Source organism: Mytilus edulis, chromosome 8, assembly GCF_963676685.1.
Source record: "Mytilus edulis chromosome 8, xbMytEdul2.2, whole genome shotgun sequence".
NCBI lineage: Eukaryota > Metazoa > Mollusca > Bivalvia > Mytilida > Mytilidae > Mytilus > Mytilus edulis.
In genome coordinates this window covers 13,239,800-13,259,604 of record NC_092351.1, presented here as the reverse complement: position 1 = coordinate 13,259,604, position 19,805 = coordinate 13,239,800, and the positions used below count along the sequence as shown (strand labels likewise).

Below are 19,805 nucleotides of genomic sequence, written 5' to 3'. Positions count from 1 at the left end.
ACCAGTAAGCAGTCATATGATTATATGGATAACTTACAGAATTTTGCTAACAGCTACAATAAGACCTTCAATAGAACGATTGGCATGGCACCAGATAAATTCACCATATCTAAAGAGACAAACCTGTGGTGGAAAATGTATTGGCCGAAAAGATTACAACCTAAGACAGAGAAAGTACGAAAACCTTTCCGTTTCAAAATCGGTGATAAAGTTCGGATTACATACATAAGAAATTCTTTTTCCAGGGAATACGATGAGAAATGGAGCGGAGAGATATTTAAAATATCTCAAAGAATATAACGTGGTGGGATTCCAGTTTATCGACTTATTGATTTTCAAGACGAAGAAATTTCAGGAACCTTCTACCAATCAGAAGTGCAGAAAATGGATGTTCGAGAAGACGATATGTGGAAAGTTGAAAACATCATCAAAACGAAAGGAAAAGGACCCAACAAACAATATTATGTGAAATGGTTACACTGGCCAAAGAAATTCAAAACTTGGATTAAAGCTCGCGATTTTTCTGATATTTGAGAGAGTTAACTACCCCGGAAAGACTAACTTCAAGTCTCGACAGTTTACACCCCTGCACGAAAGATAGCATACTGTTGGCCCTTTCGTGAGGTTAGAGATACTGTTGAGTGGTAGACGATTCTCATTCTATTATCTCGATGTATAAAATAGGTATATAATTTTGTTATATTGTAAAGGCATCATGTGGATGGCTCTCCGACCCATGTTTGTCTGAATTGACGGGGATATTAAATATTTTACATACTCATATTGTTATTATTATTACTAGTGTGGTACAAAGAAGCCACAACTTAAAAAAAAGGGGGGGAATCAAATTGGTTGATTCCTTGCTTATATCAACATGAGCAAAACCTTGAACCTTGAAGAACCCCCACTTCCCATACTATTCAGGCACATACAGAATGTGTGTGAGCGCATAACACTCCCCTCAAGCTGGGACAGTGGTATAACAGCATAATATAAGAACAAGTTATAAAAGGCAGTTCAAAAAAGGCTTAACTCGTCAGATCGATACATCAGAAAAAAATCATGTTTGTGAGCGCTCAACCCTCCCCTAACCTGGGACAGAAGTGAAACAGCACAACATAAGAACAAACTATCAAAATAAGTTGAAACAGGCTTAACTCATCAGCTTACACAATATCAAATTGCAACATTCCATCGAAAATCATGAACAGGGATGAAAATATCAACATACTGGTACCCGTATCAATCATATCACATGCTTACCAAAAGTATTTGCTCGAACAAAATAAAGCAGGTGATCATAAAAGAAGAACGAGTGAGGAAAAACTAGGACAAAAAACACAGTCATTAATTATCTAAATTCAAATTCATTTACTAATAGAAATGCTAACATAATAAGTTTTGTGTTCTGTCTGATGTTGAAAAGAATGTAAGAAATGTAAATGTGATTTTTCGCTTCGATTTGAAGATAAAGGGTTTGCCTTTAAAATAAAGGTGTATATAATTCTGTACTTTTTGGTTGTATTGTGTAAACTGGGTTTATTCCTTGTCAACAAGTGTTCTTTTGATAAATCATTATCTCTCTCTATATATATATATATATCCACGTCCACTTGTATTTTTGTCCATCTGATGAGTTAAGCCTTTTTCAACTGATTTTTATAGTTCGTTCTTATGTTGTACTGTTATACCACTGTCCCAGATTAGGGGGAGGGTTGGGATCCCGCTAACATGTTTAACCCCGCCACATTAGTTATGTATGTGCCTGTCCCAAGTCATGAGCCTGTAATTCAGTGGTTGTCGTTTGTTTATGTGTTACATATTTTTTTTTCGTTCATTTTGTTTTACTTAGATAAGGCCGTTAGTTTTCTCGTTTGAATTGTTTTACATTGTCTTATCGGGGCCTTTTATAGCTGACTATGCGGTATGGGCTTTGCTCTTTGTTGAAGGCCGTACGGTGACCTATTATAGTTGTTAATGTCTGTGTCATTTTGGTCTTTTGTGGATAGTTGTCTCATTGGCAATCATACCACATCTTCTTTGTTATATACATGACATTTAAAAGAATGGCCACGATAAAAATCCCCGACATTTAATTTAATGGATAATTATTGCTTAACTGTAACCTCAGTCGGAAACCCGGTTGAAATAGAACAAAAGAATTGAAGCTCTTTGTTAGAGAAGGCGATAAATGTGTACTGTATTGTTTACTATAGTGACAAAATTTTAAAAAGCTTATCGAAACAAACAAAATTACAATTTCTTCTCAATTACGAAGTGTTTTATTTTAAAAACACCATTTGCATAAGTTTTCACTTTATCTAGTACATAGTTATGCAGAACAATTAGATTTCAAGTCGACGACATTGGTATCTTTCAAGTTGGATGAAGAAAATTCATAACCTCCGATTTTTTTGATAAAATTACCACGAACGGTAAACATATCAATCTATTAGTTCAAAAATGTTCGTGTCTGCCCTTCCATTAAGTGACTCAAGAAAAAATTCCTAAAACTGGGTAACAATTGTATCGAAAATAGAAAATCGAGTGCACCTTTTTATGTTAGGGCGTGTTTGAGTTGAATATTTTATCTTGATATCGTACAAAGTAAGAATATTTCATACTTCGTCTCGCTTCAGATTCTATCATTTTTATATATCAAAGCTACAGATTGACTTTATAACACAAAAAAATAACAGTACTAAAAGATGAAATATGTGGGTCAAGTGAAATACCTATCTAATGAGTCACAAAAACAGAGAAGGTGTGTTCGAATAATTTTTTTTTTACTGAAAGTACTTGACGACAGTCTATCAAGTTGGATGATGAAAATGCATATCTTTGAAAAATTATATTTTTTTGTGTGTGAAAACTAGGGTTTATAGTCTTTATACACTAAAAAAATCTAGTTTGCCCTTCCACGAAATTTTTAATTTAGATTTTTTTTAAAATGTGTATGAATTTTCGAAAATTCCACCTAACAACCGATCAGACAATAGTTTTAAGTTGAATCAATGCAGACAAGATCATTAACTGATGCTCATTAGCTAGTTGATACATTTATCATTTAAAATACAACTGACATATTAGGATCGTAATGGTGCAATGTGGATGAATTTATCGGTTTCCAAGAGCAAAATTGGTAGCGCGTCATCCCTACAATGGCTTCCATTTCTACGATTGTGAAAATGAACTGGCGTAATATTCTGACGAAGTAGAATCCTGACTGACCTGTGACAAGATCACTGAAATCTGTATTAATTGCCTTGCCTGTTATTTACCATGTTTACATGGGACTGCGGTTAAATATTCACATAAGTCAGAATAGCTGGTTAGCTATTGGCCATCTATTCAAATATTGTTGCGAAGGGTTATAAAGAGCACGAGTGGACGGAAGGTTGACAATCACAGCTTCTGATAATGAACAAACACATTCGTTCATTAATTCAAGGTTACCACTATCATAAAATATGAAAGTAGATGCATGTTTTTGAATGAAAATGAGACTACTTGCAATCAAATATTAAAAGGAAGATGTGGTATAATTGCCAATGAGACTACCAGCAATCAGATACAAAATGGAAGATATGGTATGATTGCTAATGAGACTACTAGCAATCAAAGACCTGGTGGTCAATGCTGTAAACACAATATTCATGTTTATGCAGGTATCTAGATGAGACAACGTTTCACCTTGTACATTTACAGGTGCTGTACACAGGAGTCTGTCATAGTGATCTTAGTATCCTAAATGGATCGTTAAAAATCGGTCAGATGCCTATCATCCTTGGACATGAGGGTGCTGGTATTATAGAGAGCGTGGGTTCTGGTGTTACTGATTGTAAACAAGGTGAGACAAACTTTTTTTTCAAATTCACAAATGTGGTACGACCATGTGTGGGTCGAAAGGCTGAGAGCCAAGTAATTTGTCCCTACAAGAAGAACTGTACATGCACATTAGTTTATAATTGGTTACAACAGTTGTTTCTTTTCTCTAATAAAAAATGTATAGTATTACTGTAAACAATATCGTTTTATTTGTATGAAAATGTTAGTGGTCAATCATTGGTAGACGTATTTCTCTAATTGTTTAATTGACGGTTCTCAACAATGAGCAAAAAAAAAACATACCGCACAGTCAGCAATAAAATGCACCGAAATGACAAATGTAAAACAATTCAAACGAAAAAACTAGTCTATGGAAAACAAACGGCCTAAGTTATGTACAAAATCAAATTGTATATATAAATCTTATTTTTGTTTTCGTTATTCAGATATAGTTCAGCGAGTTCTAAAAGCATACACAATTTCATCAAAATAGAAAATATCGCCCAATTACGTATACTTTGCATTAACGCACAGATTAACACGGAAGTAAACGCGCGTTTAGTTTTTATGTCTACTGAAATTTTGACTCATTGCAGAATAAAAGATAACATAAGGTTAACGCCGCATTGACTTTTTGCGTCCGTACACATGTTATGCTTTGTCTTTACCCAGCTTTAAGTTGGAAGACAGTGCATGACGTACATGTATCATGGTATATATATATGAAACAGGGAATAGAACAGGGAATGTGTCAAAGAGACAACAACCCGATCAAAGAGCAAAAAAAAACAGCCAGAAGCCACCAATGGGTCTTCAATGCAGCGAGAAAATACCGCTCCCGGAGGCGGGCATCAGCTGGACCTTAAACAAAAATGTATACTAGTTCAGCGAACTGGACGCCACACAAAACTCCGAAACATATGGAATACTTTGCAATTTTAACGAATTGTAAACTATCCACGCAGTCCAACAACATATTTTTATTCCATACGTCAAAACACATGACAACTGTAAGACAAATATTCTTAAACTGATCGTCTAGAGTTATATATATACAGTGAGAACTAACACCGTTCTAAAGATATACATGTACTACGTTTTATATTTAACCAAACAATGTTAAATCTATTTGATCTCCAACTTTGTGGTAGCAAAGTCTTTTCTTCTCTCTGGGGGATATGAATCCTGTTTATATGTTAATATCGTATGCAAAGTGTCTAAATGCATCAATATAGATACATGATATATTTTATATGTGACGGGTGCTACATGGGAGCAGGATCTGCTTACCCTTCCTGAGCACCTGAGATCACCAATAGTTTTTGGTGGGGTTTTTGTGGGGCTCAGTCTTTAGTTTTCTATATATGTTGTGTTTTGTGTACTATTGTTTGTCTTTTTCTTTTTTAACCATGGTGTTGTCAGTTTATTTTCGGCTTATGAGTTTGTATGTCCCTTTGATATCTTTCGGCTCTCTTTTATTAAACACATGTACATTCCCTACTTCCGAATGCTCCAGTTTCAATTAATGACTCTGCTGATTGTATACATGAACGTCAGAGGAACATATCCGTTATATGTACGAAGTTAGAGGGAACTGTAGTTTAACGATGTTTATATCTAACCAATCATCAAAAACATTTAAATCAAAATTTACAAAAAATAAGTTTCTGAATTGCATGAACTCCAAACAAAGATGAACGACTGCGTCGACATGGTAACCGTCTCCTGCGATGTATAACCCGTCGTGCGAATTTACATTAAGTCAAAGTGTCACAAAAGGAAATAAGACACAATCTGTATATCTTCCTATCGGACTCTTATGGTAGCTAAAAGGTTAAGACTGTGTATCTTGTGAGTCGTATGTGTCGAGCAATTCGCGATGATGAACGCGTAGAACGTAAGCAGTGTCAATGTCAGTCATTCTGGAGCATTGTTTTGAGCGTCATTCTGGAGCATTGTTTTGAGTCAGGAGTTCTTACAATAAATAATGAAGGATACCAGGCTCATACTTTAGTACGCTAGGTACACTCTTCCTCTACACAAGACCCATCAGTGGTGCTAAAATTGAAATAGTCTGTACGCCAAATCAAATACGAAGTTGAAGAGTATTACAAGCCAAAAAAATGTCGAAAAGTTGTGCTAAATACGACTAAGGTCATCTATGATTATGGGTAGAAAAAGCCATAGTGTTTCGAATAATCAAACATTTTATGACGAAACTGAGAAAATGAAATCTTTTGAAATCAAGTCACTTAGCCAAACTCAAAGGGACGTTATGCGGAATCAGAGGATATCGAACATACATTTGCAATAATCGAGTTAACCTTACTAAATATGCGTTAAAATTTACAATTTTTAAAACATTAGTGTAACAATCTTCGGATAGATTTTGCGAGAAAGAGAATGTGTCAGACAATTTGTATTTGCACTCATAGGATAACACAATAGAACAGATATTAAGGATCATTAAAGGGGGGATTCCTAAATAGGAGTTTATATATAAATCAAGTCTGACTTTAATCTAGCGTTATTGCAAGTGTTATGTTTCTATTGTTGTCAACTTAACTCAATAGTTATCCGACTGATGTATGATAAACCCCACCCCACCCCGCCCCCTAGATCCGCCACTGTGCTACAAAGAAATGTGGACTGTTCGCTTCTGAAGCTTATTTTCATTTTGTCAGGAGATCACGTGGTTATGTTATGGCTTCCACAGTGTAATCAATGTAAAAGTTGTAAGAGCGGCAAGACAAACCTATGCGATGAGTTTTTAGGGTAAGATCGATGTTTTAGATTTTTATGTCACCATGGTCACGTCTCTGTATGGTTTTGCTACTTGTATCCATTAACGCTTATCTGTTTTTCCATTATGTTTCAATTATAAACAATAAATAAATGTGAGCCATAATATATGAGTATAAACGTACCGAACAAAGTGAAAATTAATGCGAATTAGGCAAAATATAAATGGTAACAAATAAACTTCGGAATGATTTTATTCATTTCAAATGTAATGCCTTCGCCTGTTATACTGTACAATAACCGCTTTCATAGGCCGACTTTCAACTTATTCCGGGGTAAATTATCAAGTTTGCTTTTCCAAAATGGTTACAATTATATTATGGATTATGCCAAATATATTTCTGACAAAGACCAAATATAAAATTCTACATGGGTATAGTTTCAATAATACATAAAGATCGTTTATAGTACAGAAAATGCAAAAGTTTGACTGCAAATGAAGCAATATTTGTCTCTATCATTACTTAGAACAAACTTTGACACACAACGAATTAAAAACTATTTTTTGTTCACAAAAACCGATTTCGGAGAAAAGAGAGACGAAAGATACCAAAGGGATAATCAATCTCATAAGTCGAAAACGAAACTGCGAAAACTTAAATGAATAACGATCCTTTAGAATTTGGTTTGTCATCTGCATGGCATTGTTTTATACTTCAATCTACATATAATAAGTTTTCATGACAGAATGGTGCGACTTAATCATATGGAAGACTTATAATAGGAAATCAGTCAGATGCAATTAACTTCAGTGTCTTAATTTACTATAATTTATCTTGTTTTAGAGAAATTTAATTTCATCCTACGGGATACCTATGTAACAAACATTTTGTACCTTATGGATTTAATTTATTTGTAGTGGTACTCACGGCTTGGGAACAATGTTGGATGGAACAACTCGTTTTACTTGTATGGGGAAGCAGATATACCATTTTCTAGACTGCAGTACATTTAGTCAGTACATTGTAGTACCTGAGATGTCGGTTTGTAAGGTAATATCATTGTCTAAAATATTACCTTTTTTTTTAACCTGGGCGTGATTGGTTACTATTCGCAGAATCTGATATCGATGCCAAATCAATCTTATTTTGAACGGAAGCTCAAATATATTGTTTTCCGTTGATGATATCCACGAAAAACTAGATAGATAAGTAACTTGACCACGTTCTACAAAAACAACAATAATGACATGTGATGGATTACTTTGAGATAGTTATAACTATTATGTCCATCTGTCCATCTGTATGTCCGTCCGTCCGTCCCATGTGTTACCTGGCTTCATTTGATATGCAATGACTATTTAGCACAAGTCATGATCACAGAAAATAACAGTAAATTTGTTATAATACAATTTCTTTAAGACATAGATATAAGAAGATGTGATATGAGTGCCAAATAGACAACTCTCCATCCTAGTCACGAATTGTAAAAGTAAACCATTATAGGTCAAAGTACGGTCTTCAACACGGAGCCTTGGCTCACACAGAACAGCAAGCTATAAAGGGTTCCAAAAATGACTAGTGTAAAACCATTCAAACAGGAAAACCAACGGTCTAATCTATATTAAAAAAAAACGAGAAACACTTATGAACCACATCAACAAACGACAACCACTGAACATCAGGTTCCTGACTTAGGACATGTGCAAACAAATGCAGCGGGTTTAAACGTTTTAATAGGTACCAACCTTCACCCTTACTTGAAACAATAGTGTAACATCACAACATAGAAAGACACACTATAAAATATCAATTGAAATGGCTTTACTCAATCAAAAGACATATTAACACAAGCAATTGAACATAGTATACACAGAACGAATAAATTAGATCTATGACACAATGTAAATACAAAATCAATAAAATAAGGGGTGAGATGTTAAACAATATCAGACAGACAATCATAACCTTGGACAAAATGCCGCCAAATAAAATAATGTACACAGGTAAATGACAATAATTTTGTTGTGAGGTATACAGTAATGGAGAACGGTAATATTTTTTACAAAATAAATAATTTTGTTGTTCATAGTACGAGGACAGACGTGAAAATTTATAGTCGTACCAAACACTTATCAAAGCTGGTATATATTAAAAATAGACAGACGAGATATAGCACTAAATAAGTAAACATTGAATAACAAAAAAGCATTACAAATTGTATCAACAGGTCAAATTAACACCAAAGTACGATTTGAGAGTACTCGTAGTTACTGAAAGCTAGTTTAAAGCCAAAAAAAATTAATGATAAAAAAAAATCATGCTTCAAAGACTAATATCAACAAAAACACATCCCAGGGATGTAGTAATTTAACGTCATGGACAGTCAAAGAAGACATGACTTGTGCAATGCCAAATATAAAAGTATCCACAAGCAGTAGGATAGTTAGGAGTTAACCTTTTAATAAATTGGTATAATGTAATGCATAGATAGAGTAATCTCTATACAAAAAATGAACATGGATGTGTATTTATACATTAAAAAAAAAGAACGTTTGAAAAGAATACAAATTTAGTTATGTTTTAATTTGCCATGTTTGCTGATGACAAAATCGATATTTGTGCCAATGCAAATTATATTCCAAGATCTTATTACAACATTGGTAAGATAACCTTTACTAATAAGTTTGTTTAAAGGTTTGATAAGTTAACACCGATCACATAGTGGTTTCCGCGCTTTTAGTACAATATTACCGTAAAATTTAGGATGTGAAATACCGTTTTCTACAGGTACAGCCAAATTTACTAATCAAATCTTTGTATCTATGAAAGAGTTTAGTAAAAGTTTGAAGTAATTTATGGTAACGAAATCCCTGACTTAATAATTTACCAGTGATGCATTGATTACGTTCGGTAAAATCTATGACATCACTACACACACGGGCATAACAAACGAGTTGGGATATATAAACACCGTATGATGAAGCCAAAGTAACATCGCCGTCTAAAAAAGAAAATTAACAATGCATGTTTTATATTGTTTTTAGATTGAAACATCAGCTCCTTTGGACAAGGTATGTTTACTGGGGTGTGGAATAGCTACAGGATATGGATCTGCCCTCAATACAGCCAAGGTAAAAAATTATTATTTTACAACGATTTATATTTTTTTCTAGCTCAGAATATTTGTAGCGAAACACCTCATTAATAATATATTGCTATGACTGTTTGCAATTGTTGAAACCTAAAAACCGTTGTATCGACGATAGAAATCATCAGCAGTGATACAGCGTAAAGTCTGCTGAAACCTCTTTCAGATCTTATGACGTATATCCAGATAGTTCGTTATATAGAGGGGCACCATAAGTAATGCAAGACAATTCCCCACTCAAACACCGCCATAATCTGCTACGGATTATAAAACATTCCATAGTTTTGTTTGAGTTTTTCCTTTCGATAAATTGTTAGCATCATCAAATATCGAAAAACGTATGCTCAAGAGGAACATAGATTTTGTAAAATTTGTAAGTTTTTTGATAGAAATAAAATTGAGAATAGTTGTTGATTTTTGTGGATAATTTTGGTGTCAGACAGAAGTCCGTCATCAGTGCTACTCTCGCCACTTTCTTCTTCTTGTGATATAACAGGAGAATCGATCGATCGATAAAGTTCATAATCATAGTGTCAAGTCACAATCATAAATATCCAGTCAGGGATAAAAATATTTTGGAAGTCGAATTAAAAGTAAACGTTGACTACCTAAAACAAAAGAACTAACAAACATCAGTCATTGACTCCTGCAAAATTTTTACTGCCCTTTATGTGAACTAAATCGATAAATGTTTCTTCAGCCAAAAATAACCGATTAAAAAAATAGTAAAACGCAGATTCTTTTTCAGCTTTATTTTTTTCCAATATTATAACAATGAGAAAATTTAATTTTTTGTTTCATTTCTTCTCTCCGTTTAAGCTTTCAAATACACCTGATTTATTAATAGGTGTTGACACTACACGTTAAGTTAGTCCCAATAATTTGTTTTGTTATTCAAGTTTTATAAATCTATATTTTATTACAAATTTTCTTTGTTCTTAGTGTTTTTGTTTATTTAAGTATCTTTTGATCAGGTCAAACCTGGTTCCACATGCGCTATTTGGGGCTTAGGAGCAATAGGCATGGCAGTAATAATGGGTTGCAGAAAAGCAGGCGCTTCCCGTATAATCGGTATCGACATAAACCCAGACAAGTTCAAACAAGGTAATACTGTTGGCGCTCAAAACCAAACTTTGTATACATTTATGTTATATGATAGTTATAAATGCCAAACAACTTTAGTGCGTAAATACGGATATTGTGTTACAAAATTATACTTTGTGTCCTTTTAGTTTGAATGACGATCCTTGGCTAGCGAAGATGGGTTTATGGAAGTACACCACTAATTCATGGTCCCATAGCTTTCTATGTTAAATTCCTCCATTTCAAACAGGCACACCTCTCTTGTTTTAAGTTCAAATAAAGTGGCAATTATTGCATTTCAAAGCAACACTTTATGGTGTCTTGTACTGAAAAAATCAACATACCTTTAATGGCATATAAGAAAGAACTGGTTCCCGGAAATTAGGATGTACCAAAACAGGTACACCAGATCTGACAAACAGACAAAATGTACCCTCTTTTTAAAATTTGGTGCTGTTTTTTTAATATTCAAAATTAAAAGTCCAAAAGTGTTCTACAATGCTCACCAGGCCTTAATCTTTCATTTGATACCAACAATACCTAAATATTCTACATATTCGGGCCCGAATTAGTGGTGTTGCACTTTATAATATATTTTTTTTAACTAAATTTTTGATTTTCAATTAGTTTGGCCTTTAGCATCACTGAAGAGGCATTTATGGTTAAAATGCGCATCTGGTGCAGTTTTGGTTTTTAACATTAAATTGTAACCAAGATGCCATATTAAAATTCTTAAATGGCTTTAAATGGCGAGACTGACACGAGAAATGTAATGATGAATTGGTTGAAATTAATCTGCTATTACGAAAAGGTTTTTATCGTGCTTACAATATTCCAGTTAAATCTGTCCAGGATTTGTATTTCATAGCCTATTGCTCGTGATACATGAATTGTGCTTAAAAGGAAGCCATTGATTCCGATTAAGGGTACTAAACCGAATATCAGCGTCACTAATGTTCACGGATATATTCCACCCAATTGTAAAACACAATTCAATCCTCTTTTCTATGTTTATGTTATCACCGAATTGAACGTGTTTTGGTATGTGGCACTGTTTGTCATGGATAAGCAAAACAATTGGTGTCACTTATGGAGCACAAATTGCTTACCATTCTATGGTCCATGAGTTCATCCGTTGATTTTTGGTGAAGATTTCTCATGTTCTTCTGCCTTTCTGTGCATGCAGTATGTGAAATATCTTTTTTACTGACTTGCGAGTTTTGATTAACTTTTTTGTACTTTCTTCCTATAAACGGAAATAAGAATATCACCACTATCATATGTTTCAGGTAAAGGTTTTGGTATGACAGAGGGCGTTAACCCAAAGGATCATGACAAACCACTCCATGAAGTACTAACAGAAATGACAGAAGGTGGCCTAGATTATACATTTGAATGTATTGGTAACGTGAAATGTATGGTGAGTCTTATTTAAATGTGTAGTATTGTTTTGAAAAGATCAAACTCTCAAAAATATATATTGTATTGTATCATAGAGATTCACTAATACCTGACAAATTTCCATTTCAGCAAACCGCCTTTGAATCGACACATAAGGGCTGGGGTAAAACCATTATAATTGGCGTTGCACCGGATACGGATGAATTTTGCACCAAACCATTTAATTTTGCAATGGGTAAACGAATTCTTGGATCATTTTATGGAGGTAAGGCATTTTGATCACAACTCACGCGTTGAATAACAGTTTGTTTGTATAAATGGGTAGCATAATATGTTATTACAAAGCTGTAGTTTCCCAGAGCCATAAGGAGATCGAATTAATCTCAAAAGTTGTTGTAGCATGCCTATTTTTGTTCAAGAACGCTATTTTGATTCGGAAAGTTGAGTTGAACTTAAGATGTGAGATATTCTTGAGATCATATATAATTGGTACAAACGCTAACTATTTTCATTTCGTCATTGAAAGTATTACAGACCAAAACACAGGGAAATAGGCTACTTAATAACGTTGACTAAACTTAATGAAAGAACATGTTTTCCTGGATCAGACATATCGTGTAATGCAACATTAGATTGTTATCAAAGTAAAAAAAATCTCTCGAGTCACCCAATTATGCGTTGTATCAAAACTGTGTTATTAAAAAGTGAAACTATTGAAAAGCTACAATTTGTCTATTCATGTCACATGTTCATATATAAAAACACATTTTGTCTAGGTCTTACAAAAACCTAATATCTGAAATTCATGTTTAAAATAAAGGGAAAGCTTTAAACTCATCAAAGATACTATTATTAGAATATGTAATATATGATTACAAGTTGATTACGAAATTCAACCAACCAAACCTTCATTTGAGCTTTGGTTAGCAATAAGGTCGAATGGGAGCAGAAAGTAACTTTTTTATTTTTTATAATTCAACTTTCTTGTCACTTCTTGTGTTCATTTGAATAAAACTTAAGCACCAAAGAGTGGCTGGGATAATAATATAATTCATAAGATACCCTTGATTTCATAATGTAATTGCGTGAAATCTTTGTTGTCGACAGCCAGTTTTACACAAGATCACGTTTAAATACCACCTGTATCATCAACGCTGTTATTAGGTCTTTCCACCTTTCCGTGTGGAAAGACCTATTGATTTTGTTCTGATTATTTTTTTTTCTTCTGCCTAATTTTTTTCTTGCGGTGTAAAAATGTTTCAAAAGATGTCGCTTAGTTTTTTTGTATATGATATCATACAGTCTATACGCTTTTGAAACTCACCCTGTTTAACCGAACAATTTTCTTTGTAAGAGTTATCTCCCCAAACAGTTTTTCTTGTTATCAGATCTCCTTCGCAACCATAAAAGAAAGCGACAAATTTATTTTTCCAAATTGCTTGTTATATCCTCAGGATGTTACGTTTCATTTTGACCGAAGCTTTACGAAGACTCCATATGAGAGCTATTTCCCCTTTTATATTGAAATAAATGAAATAAATTTGTAACTGGAAAACCATAAGTGATAGAGGCCTAGGGTCTTTTGATTTGAGGTCCTTGGTTCCAAAAAAATAAAATGAGGTCAAGGTCAAAGGTCAAGGTCATGTTCAAATTTTTTATTTTGGCTTGTTATCTTTTATTTTCAGAAATCATACAAGATATCGACAAAATATTTTCAGACAATTGTTAGTTGCGACATGTCGTAACACATAAATTTTACTTAAAAGGGTACGTAACATTTATGCGAGTTTTCTCCCCTTTTATATCTAATATTAGTTGTATGGTAATATAACTCATTAACAATATGAAGTAGAGGCCTAGAGTCTTTTGATTTGAGGTCCTTGGTTGATGACTTTGGAATTGAGCTCAAGGTCATAGGTAAATTCAACGTTCTAGATTTTGACCTTTGCTCTTTCCTCTTATGTATACATGATAAAGCCATGGGACTTTTTGCAAAAGCTTGCAAGCAAAGTGACCTTGAAAAAAGCCAACCGGAAGTGACCTTTTGTAAACCGGAAGTAGCCCTTTTTTGTACTAATTTAATGTAAAAGTATACAGAACCATCTATTTTTGGAATCAGAGTCAACTAAACTATCAAAACATACCGATGTTTAAACCGGAAGTAAAAAATGATCTCCCTTTTTATATCTTTTTGTATAGAAACCATATATTTTTGGAATTAGCGTTCAAGAAGCTGTCATTTGACGATAAAATTGACATTTAAAACCGAATTTTAATATTTTCATATAAAAAAGATCTGTACTAGTGGAAAGACCATCAATGGTTCTCTGAACAATTGGTTTTTAATTAGTTTTATACTTCTTCGATGTTATAAGCAATTGCAGCTTTTGCGTATCCTTCATAGCATGCATTTATCATACTTAGAGTAAATAACTTATAATTTTTACAGTATGATAACACCAAGTAATTCATGTGAATTCCATATTTTCCGAATTGGTGTTCGGGCTGATATGAAAAATTTATCACATGCTTCAGCTATTATCACATGCCTTTCCGTAACGTTATCATATGCCTTTCCGTAACGTTATCGCATGGCATACCGGCGCTACTCGGCAATTTCCGGAAAATATATCACAATTGTACGTTTTCAGTGAAAAAAAATAACAAAGTAGGCTACAAAACATATATTAGGAAACCAAAAAATGTATTATGTAAAATGCCAAAAAAACAAATGATACAATAAATGCATTAAATTTTCTTTTAAATTTCCAGCATAATTTAGAAAGTTACTTTACAAGATTACTGTTGACCTTTCCAAACAGTGTTCTTTATATTATGTTGAATATTTTTTTTATCTATAATATAAAAATATATTATACTGATGTTTTTCTCCTCTGTTGATGTATATGATGGAAAGATCTCATATCGGGTGTATTATATTTATCGTCCGACGTCCGTAAACGTTTCACTTTTTTAACTTCCACTTGAGAACCACTTATAAGGATCAATACATTAAACTGTTATTTTTCTCCATTGTTGAAGCATATGATAACAAGATCATAACATGTCATTTTTCATATCAGATGTAATATCAGCCCTCGGTCAATATCAGCCCTCGATCATTCGGCTCTTGCTCTGATATTGAACCTTGGGCTGATAATACATCTGATATGAAAAATGCCATGTAATATGATATTATTACGTAAGTATTGCTGTATTGGCCTTGTTATTGGTTCAAGGCTTGCTGTATTGGCCTGAGGCGAAGCCGAAGGACAATACAGCTGGCCGAGGACCAATAACAAGGCCAATACAGATATACAAGTAATAGTATCTTTATTAATTAACTACAGTGTTACAATATTATTTTTATTTTATTTCACAAGAGATAAGTATTTTTACCTTGAAGTGGAACTATCCAAATCTCAGTTTCTTTTTATGATGCAATATATAATGATCTGGTGCTGTTTCCAGGTGTCTTCAGCATTTTCTCATCTGATGAATTTTTCTACCCTTGCCAGTCACTATAAAGTGTTACAATTAAATTTAAACGCAACACATAAATATTAATTGGAAAGGTACTGCCATTGCATGTGTTATGCAGAAACTTATTAAATTTTTTTTTTTTAAATAATGTAGGAGTTGAAAATGATACAACTATCCATAAGCCAAATGACCAAAGAACGAAGATTTGCATATTTACAGAATGCATATGCCTGGTTCGGGTTTAAAAATTAATGATAGTTTACAAAATAAGCGAAAGTAAACAGTTAATCGATTTGTAACATCGGCATCGTGAAATTTAATCCGAGATTACTCTGACGTCCAACGGCTGTTTTGCCAGACAAGCTGGGGCCGTGGGACGTCAGAGCTCGTCCCATATCAAAGAGTGGATATTTGCCCATCCAAAATAGATGCGCTGCTTCGTCGCTTCTGGTGCCGACTAGCGGCCTTGGAATTATATAAATCGGGCATCGATCTGTTTATTTTTCATTTATCTCTTCATTTATGTAAGTTTCACCTACCTGCCACCCTTTATTTTCTCATATTTAGACAGATTTCACAGTCGCCCATTGATTCAGACATTTTTTATTTTATTTTCAAATGGACTCAAATATGCAAATAATTATACTTTTATCACCTCCTTTATAGGAGATCGATATTTAACATTTTGTAACCAACCACGATTTTCCCCCTCCTTTACAGGAGATCGGTATTAAGCATTTAGTGCCAACCACGATAACAATCGGAAGCTCTCGGACATTTAGATAACTTGCATCGTAAATGAACGAGGTGTTAGAATATAGTCATTTGCATAAATCATCACTTGTTTTCTCGTGGTCACGTGATAATCTTTAAAAATGAAAGTCAAAATGCAGAAATCGACTGGTCTCTGTGAAAACTGTTAAAATATGGAAAAATAAAGGTTAGCAGGTAGGTGAAACTTACATAAATGAAGAGATAAATGAAAAGATTGATGCCCAATTTATATAACTCCAAGGCCGCCAGTCGGCACCAGAAACGACGAAGCAGCGCATCTATTTTGGGTGGGCAAATATCCACTTTTTGATATGGGACGATCTCTGACTTCCCACGGACCCAGCTTGTCTGGCAAAACAGCCGTTGGACGTCAGAGTAATCTCGGACTACGTGAAATTATGAGGTCGTCAAGAAACGAACTTTGTGATAATCTACTCGTTCCCCAAACCTGAAATAATTTCAACGTCTGCTTTCAAAATGCTTTTTAAATGAATGTGACCTTCTTTAGCCTGAAATATATGCCATAGTGAACTTTTCAGCATGTTAATGATGACTAAATGAAAACTGCGTCTTCCAAACAACTATATACTTTATGTTTGTATTTATCGTGACTTTCGATGTAAAAACTAGAGACCTTCCGAAATCCTGTATTTGTGTCAACTCGGCCAATATAGAATTACTCGGCCAATACAGAAAAAATTCTATATTGGCCGAGTTATTCTGTATTGGCCGAGTTTACACCTTATATTGCATAGGCAGTTTTCATCATATTCAGTCCAATAACAGTGTAGTTAATTAATAATAATCTGATATTATCATACCATGAATGTATAATGACGTTGTCCTCCTCAGTCAATATACTTACTTTTGGTACAAACAACCATGTATTGACCTTATCAAAAAGGTATAACTGTCTGTTATTTGCATTTCCTTGTAGATTATAAGGGTAAAGACGATGTTCCTGGACTTGTTGAAAGTTATAAGAATGGCGAAGTGTTATTAGACGAGTTTGTAACACATAAAATGGCATTAGATAAAGTAAACGAGGCATTTGACCTCATGCGGGAATCTAAAAGGTGAGATACATTTCTAAGGATGAAATAATCAAGTTCTTCCAAAGATGTTAACATGTGAAATATCAGAAAATGTTTGTTTGAATATTGAGTTCTACGTTTTTAAGTCATTCAAATTTCATGTATGTGAGGAAAAATTGTAAACTTTTAGATCTTTCTATTTACATTTGAATGTGAGCAACAGTCTTACCAAAAAATGTTTTTGTCGCATTTTTACAAATTTGTTAAGAAGCATGTAGTGTTACTTATGATTTGGTGCTGCGATAGGGTCACCGATTCGTGCTCCACATGTGGCACGTGTAGTGTTACTTATGATTTGGTGCTGCGATAGTGTCACCGATTCGTGCTCCACATGTGGCACGTGTAGTGTTGCTCATACAAGTACAAATCCGGTAATTTTGAAAAACAAGCTATGAAATATCGTATCAACTGGGAGATATATATTCCTAGTGACACATAAAAAACCTTTCTGTAGTCAAATGACAAGAATATATTATCATTATCATTAATCACAAAGTTAACTTTTCAAAATACTTTTGTAACTCCAACCGTCCAAGTGTGCAGGCATCACCTGCCAGCCTAGGCAAATGAAGACTCTGTCTCAGTATAAAAGGTTCACTATTGGGAATATGACCTTAACAAATAAAGAGAGCACAGCATGTACGATATGACCAGCCGTACATCGCCAAGATAAAACATAGTATGGATGAACTAGGTGTTCAAATCAGATATAAAAAATGCAGATAGTAGTGTCTAAGACTTGTCTGACAGTTGTTGTCCATTCGTTTGATGTGTTTGAGATTTTGATTTTGCCATTTGTTTAAGGACTTCCGTTTTGAATTTTCCTCGGAGTTCAGTATTTTTGTGATTTCACTTTTTACTATTGCATTTTCATTTACACCAAAAAATAAAGTTAACCAGTCATTGACACATATAATAATATATGAAGATAATCTAAATGAATTTCAATGAAAGGTAAGAATAAATTGGTGTACGTTTTAATTATCCGTTTTATCAAAGTATGTATCTAGTAAAAAAATTATGTTCGTTTTCACCACTTCATCTTTTATGTTAAAGAATTGTTTTTTTTTTTAGCTTAAGAACAGTGTTAAACATGTGGGAGTGAAGTGAAAAATGAGAAGGAGAATGACAATACATAGATTGTTTACTTATTAATAAACACCAGGCTGTACATTTATACTCGCACCATATATATATAATATAACTTTGTATGCAATTTAAATAAAATCATCATAGATACCAGGATTGAAAGTGTATATTTGTGCCAGACGCGCGTTTCGTCTACAAAAGACTCACCATTGACGCTCGAATAAAAAATGTTAACAAGTCCAAATAAAGTACGAAGTTGAACAGCACTGAAAACCAAGTATTCCTAAAACTTTTGCCAAATACGGCTAAGGTAATCTATTCCTGGTGAATACTATAAAACAGTAGTGGTGAGGCATACACCTTCGGTTACATTATTTTACAGTAATTTTAATTCTACTTTATTAGGTATATTTTTTTCTACTTTATTAAGTACTTGTATATTGATTCATATTTAATTTCATTTGTTAAAATACATAACAATTTGGGAGAAACACAAGACTCCGTTCGTTTCGTCTACTACTATTCCTAGGTTTGATTCCAATACTACACCAACAACTATATCAAGCTTATAAGTATATCTAAGTCACAGAAAGGCAGACACATTTCATTTGCAAAGAAAAGGAAAACTTACTAGGCAATTATAGTATGTGTCCTAATCGTTACCACACTTGTGACCTAGTAAATTAAACTTATCTCCAGGTATGTATTTGTATTAACACCACAACGGGTGCCACATGGGGGCATCGTGTTGCTCAGTCTTTAGTTATCTGGGTTAGGTTATGCATACTGTTGTTTGTCATTGGGTCTCTTACGTTTTTCGCCATATCTTTGTTAGTTTATTTTCGATTGATAAGTTTTTTTTTATATTTAGTCATCAGTGTCTTGGAATAAAGATCGCACAATTCTTTTACCATTTATACGGCAAATATATAACTAATAGAGGGGCGAAAGATGCCAGAGGGACAGTCAAACTGATAAAATCGAAAATAAACTGACAACACCAAGGCTAACAAATAAAAAGACAAACAGACAAATAATAGTACAAAAGACACAACATAGAAAAATAAAGAATATGCTATATTGTATATCATTGTCTATTGACTTTGATAAATTTAAGAATAATAATCCCGGTACGTGTATATGGCACTCCGTTATTATATT

The 19,805-nt window shown here is 33.7% G+C and overlaps 1 protein-coding gene across 3 annotated transcripts in view; it reads left to right on the top strand.

Moving 5' to 3' along the window:
* The window catches only part of LOC139484842 (alcohol dehydrogenase class-3 chain L-like), a 32,686-nt gene extending 13,886 nt beyond the window's left edge, over positions 1–18,800 (top strand). For all 3 annotated transcript variants that reach the window (XM_071268837.1, XM_071268839.1, XM_071268838.1), the window contains 9 exons: positions 3,709–3,850; positions 6,513–6,603; positions 7,490–7,622; positions 9,617–9,703; positions 10,695–10,824; positions 12,093–12,223; positions 12,334–12,469; positions 17,399–17,537; positions 18,630–18,800. In XM_071268837.1, coding sequence (XP_071124938.1) covers positions 3,709–3,850; positions 6,513–6,603; positions 7,490–7,622; positions 9,617–9,703; positions 10,695–10,824; positions 12,093–12,223; positions 12,334–12,469; positions 17,399–17,537; positions 18,630–18,660 — 1,020 coding nt within the window. In that variant the 3' untranslated portion in view covers positions 18,661–18,800. The remainder of the gene's footprint in view (positions 1–3,708; positions 3,851–6,512; positions 6,604–7,489; positions 7,623–9,616; positions 9,704–10,694; positions 10,825–12,092; positions 12,224–12,333; positions 12,470–17,398; positions 17,538–18,629) is intronic.
* Positions 18,801–19,805: the final 1,005 nt, after the last annotated feature.